This window comes from Stegastes partitus, unplaced genomic scaffold (assembly GCF_000690725.1).
Source record: "Stegastes partitus isolate 25-593 unplaced genomic scaffold, Stegastes_partitus-1.0.2 Scaffold1972, whole genome shotgun sequence".
Classification (NCBI taxonomy): Eukaryota; Metazoa; Chordata; class Actinopteri; family Pomacentridae; genus Stegastes; species Stegastes partitus.
The window spans coordinates 36,603-41,299 of NW_007579703.1; the positions used below are offsets into that span (position 1 = coordinate 36,603).

At 42.2% G+C, this 4,697-nt stretch overlaps 1 protein-coding gene across 1 annotated transcript; it reads right to left on the minus strand.

The window, feature by feature from the left end:
• Positions 1–220: 220 nt before the first annotated feature.
• Positions 221–1,801, minus strand: LOC103373408 (ankyrin repeat domain-containing protein 34B-like). The gene has a single exon (XM_008303292.1). It carries the CDS (start codon positions 1,799–1,801, stop codon positions 221–223), a length of 1,581 nt encoding a protein of 526 aa, XP_008301514.1.
• Positions 1,802–4,697: the final 2,896 nt, after the last annotated feature.

The window sequence follows — 4,697 nt, forward strand, 5'->3', positions numbered from 1 at the left end:
CTGCCCCCAACTGTCCCAAAAGATCTAAACTGCACACTAAAGCTACGAGACAACAGAGCACGCTGAAGCAGAGGAATATAATTTGTATGTTGTTATACCCATTAGAAATTGTGTTTATCCTCTTCGGTTTCTCTCAATGAGTTTCACTACACAGACACTACATCACATGACAACAGAGTCTTAAACACTGAAACACACTGATGAACTTTTCTTCTGAATTTCAAGCTGTGCTTTTGAACTGTTCGGTTTGCATCGAGTGTCTCCTCAGCAACATCCTTCTGGTCAGCTCTTTGGGCTGCCCAGGAGGAGCAGAGGGCATGAAATGTTTCTCAGAGAAACTACCTCCACTGCCGGAGCTGAGGTTAAAACCGTTAAGGATGGGGGTGTTGATTAGAGGTGGCAAAGATCGAGGCCTGGCCTGAGAGTTGTGGTCCAACAAAAAGGCACCGGACCCTCTGCGCTCATACCCAGATAGGAGTCTCTTGCTGGGGCCCGACAGTGACTCCCTGGAGCCCAGCATGCTGGAGCAGCGTATTGGCACCAGCCTTTTGCCGTCCGTTGGATCTCTGGCTCTTTGCTCTTCAGGGAGAGTTTGAATGTCTACAGCTAGCTGAGGGTCAGAGCTGTAGATGTCTGTCCCTAACTTGCGTCTCTGGATGACGCTATGAAGGCTGGATGAGGCCATGCTGTGAAGGGGTGTGCTGAGGTTTTTGCCACCGGAAAGGGAGGAAGAGGAGGTGGATGAATCTGTACTAAGGTTTCCAGAATGCAGATTGGGATGGGAGGCAGAGTGGGATGATAGAAGACCTGGTAAGGATATCTTTTGCCCTACATGTTTGGCACAATCAATCTTTCCGTCTCCTTTATCTCTTGCAAATTTTCCTTCACACCAGTTGAAGCTGTGTGTACTGTTGTCTCCATCTAGTTTGCAAACTCTAAAAGAGTGTTCATCAGCCAGGGTAAAGTCTTGGCCCATCTCTGAGGACAGAGCTGCATGAGTTTGGTGGGTGAGCAGAGATGCTGGGATCTTTAACCAGGGCTCAGAGTTCAGCCTTAGTAGAGGCTGCTGCAGTCCATTTAGTGCTGCTTGGCCAAGCCCCCGAAGCCGGGACGGGGAACATGGATGGGAGCTTACACCGCAGATCTGTGCATCTTTAAAGGAAAAGACAGGTTTTGGGGGGCATAAGGAAGAGGAGGTGCACTGGGGGGAGGTGATGAGCTGGATTTCAGATGGGGAGGCAGGAGCAGTGGTTGTCATCTGATCAAGAGAACCGAGGGGTCCCATGCTGAGATACTGCTTGGCTTGTAGTTTCCCACAAGGGAATTTGTCTGTCGTTATGATAATCACCTCTTTCCCCTTTGCCTTACATGTGTCGAGCAACAGCTTCAGCACTTTCCAGTCTCCAGCCATGACTGCATAGACCAGCGCTGATGTCCCAGTCTGGTCCTCCAGGCTAATGTCCGCCCCGTTGGCCAGGAGCAGAGACACCACTTCTGGATCGGTCTGCTCCCGGCAGGCATGTATCAGAGCAGAGCGACCCTCTTTGTCCTGGATGTTGGGGTCTGCTCCTTTCTCCAGAAGAAACTGAATGAGCTTGACCCGGCTGGCGCTCTGGGCATCGATGTGCTGGGTCCTGCAGGCCACCATGAGGGGCGTCTGCCCTTGGCTGTCGCTCTCGTTGATGTAAGCGCCGCCCTCCAGGAGCAGTCGGGTGAGCCTCAGACGACGGAGGAACACTGCTCTCAGCAGTGGATTACCTGAATCTATAGCTACACCGGGATTACAGCCTTCTCCCTCCATCCCTGTTGGTCCCAACTGGTGGTTTTGCAGATGTAGTCAGACAGATTTCTGTGGGTAATAACAGAACACTTTTAAACAATGATTGAAAGTACAGCAGCTGCACAAAAAGGATTTTCATACACAAAACCAGCTGTACATGTGCAACAGGCACACAGACACTCTTGGTTCAGACACGCTGGATATCTTCCCTTTAATTTATAGCATACATGTCCATCCATCCATCATCTATACACCGCTTAATCCTCACTAGGGTCGCGGGAGGCTGGAGTCTATCCCAGCTGACTTAGGGCGAAGGCAGGGGACACCCTGGACAGGTCAGCAGTCTATCACAGGGCTACACTTAGAGACAGACAACCAAGCACACTCACATTCACACCAACAGACAATTTAGAATCACCAATTAACCTCAACATGTTTTTGGACTGTGGGAGGAAGCTGGAGAACCCGGAGAGAACCCAAACTGCACAGGGAGAACATGCAATGATCCCAGGTGTTCTCACACGTGAACCGGGGAACTTAACCGGGGAACGTGATCATAAAATTACACACATTCACTGTATTCAAATCAGCTAAAATATCATATTTTACAGAAAATTGATGTTCCCTCCTCCCGTTTTCACAGTTTTTAAATGTTTAATTATTCCTCCATTAAAAAAAAAAAAAAAGTATTGTTTCTGAAACTCTTGCTGCCAGATCTTCACAGTTTTTCTTAATTTTTATTTTTTACATTTTTTTTTTACAGTGTATGCTAAAATCAGGCCAAATAGCAAGTGAAGTGGGGAGATCATTAAATGGTTAATTAAATGAGGCTGTGAAGAAACATGTAGACGTATAATGTATACAGAAATGTACGCTTAGTGCCTCATAGGTAGCTGTGGAGGCTTGTTAGGTGGATGAAAAAAACATGTTTGATTCAAGTGCTAGTTGCAAACTGATTAAATATCTTTCATTTACTTTGCCAACATGTACAATATGGAAAAGCAAAACATGGGAGATTCTTGTCTTTATTTCTGCAGACAGAATCCATTCAGCTGTTCCTTTTCTGCAGCACCAGCAGAGGCAGCCACTTTCTATCAGCCTTTGTGCTGTTTGTCCTTGCTTCTCTCTATTAGGCCAGATAAGGTGGCAGCGTCTCAGACAGTAACATAACATTTTCCCGTATGAGTCACCGAAACCGAAACACTGCAGGGATTTACATCTGTAAAGGACAGAAATCATCTTGTATGTATGCAAAATAGCAGCAGTCATGTAATGTGTGTTTGTGTGAGGCCTATAGAAGCCCGGTTTATCAAACATAATGGAGTTGTGACACTGAATGGTAAGAAATGGTAAGAAAAGACGGATTTATCGTAAGAGAAAATACACCTCTTGGAAGGATTTTAGTGTTATCGTGTGTAAAAAAAATTAAAGGCTGATACAAAAATTGGTGCGACAACAAGATAATGACATAAATCAGTGGCTGAATTCTGTATCAACATGTTGCATCATGTGTTTAGAAGCATCACTACAGTATGTCTAGATGTCAGTCTGCATGTGTGTGTGGCCCTCATCATGTACTGTATGAGGAAAACAGCACAACTGCCCTGATTACATTATTCAGCATATTTTAAATGTATGTGGTGGTACGTCTACATTATTCAATACACAGATTTTTCAACAAACAAGGAAAGCTCAAGCCAAAATGTTCATTAAAAAAAAAATAAAAAAAGTCTTCTGTCTCTTTCCTTGTTGTTCCTTGTAGCAAAGAACTACTTTAATCAATTATACATGAATCAAATACATTAAATGTTTTGAAGGAACTTGTAGAAAGACTAGTTTCACTACTTTGCTCTCATCTGCTCTCTACAACATTCATACCAAGGAGTGACTTTAATGAATTATTCACGAGTTAAATACATTTAAATGCAATCACATTAAAACAGATATTACACCCTGATAAGGAAGGATAGTTATCATTTGGGCTTATGTTTTAGAAGGTCTGGTTTAGTTCACTTTTTTTTAAGCACCTCTTTTAAACATTTGAGCCAAGTTTAATAAATTAACAATGAATGACACGCATTGTAATTTTAAGGCAGCTTAAACACACCAACTACATTAAATCCACTAAAGTCAGGAACTACTCTGTTAAGCTAGGCTAGTTAACTTTAAAAAGTACTAGCTCCACCGTTCTCTTATTCGCTTGTCTTAATCACTTGTAAGTTGCTAGTTTAATAAATCAATCATGAGTTAATTAAAATATTTTATTCAAAGGTAGATTTAACCACATAAAATTATTTATAACTATTTAGTTTTTAGAAGAAGAACTTCATGAAATCATGAACAATGTTTTATACCATGTTTAATAAATCAACAATGAGTGAAATGCATTATGATTTGTAATTGAAAGGCAATTTACCCACATAAAGCAAATTAAATCCACTAGAGCCAGATGCTACTTTGTTAAGCCTGTGAGCTAACTTTAGGAAACTAGCTTTACTTTTCTCTAACTCACCTTTCTATCTGTGGACCTCTCTATTAATCATGAATGCAGTACATAAAATATGTCATTTAAAGGCAGATTAACCACACTACATTGCATGAAATACACTCGTTAGGAGCTTTTCGGCTAAGCTAGGCTAGTTAGCTATTACCTCGCTAGACTGAGCTAGATTTTAGAGGGAGAACTTTTTGTCTCATTAGTTTTGTCGCTCTTTTGTCGCTCTCTTTACCGTTTATGCTACAGTTCATAAATCAACCATGAATTACACACATTCATTCATTCATTCATTCATTCATTCATTCATATATATGTATACACATGCATCGTATATACTCAGTTATTCAGATATCGCAGCCTCATAAACGACTTTTGAATTCCATTGAACAACAGAAAGTTCTCAAGATTCAAGATTCGTAT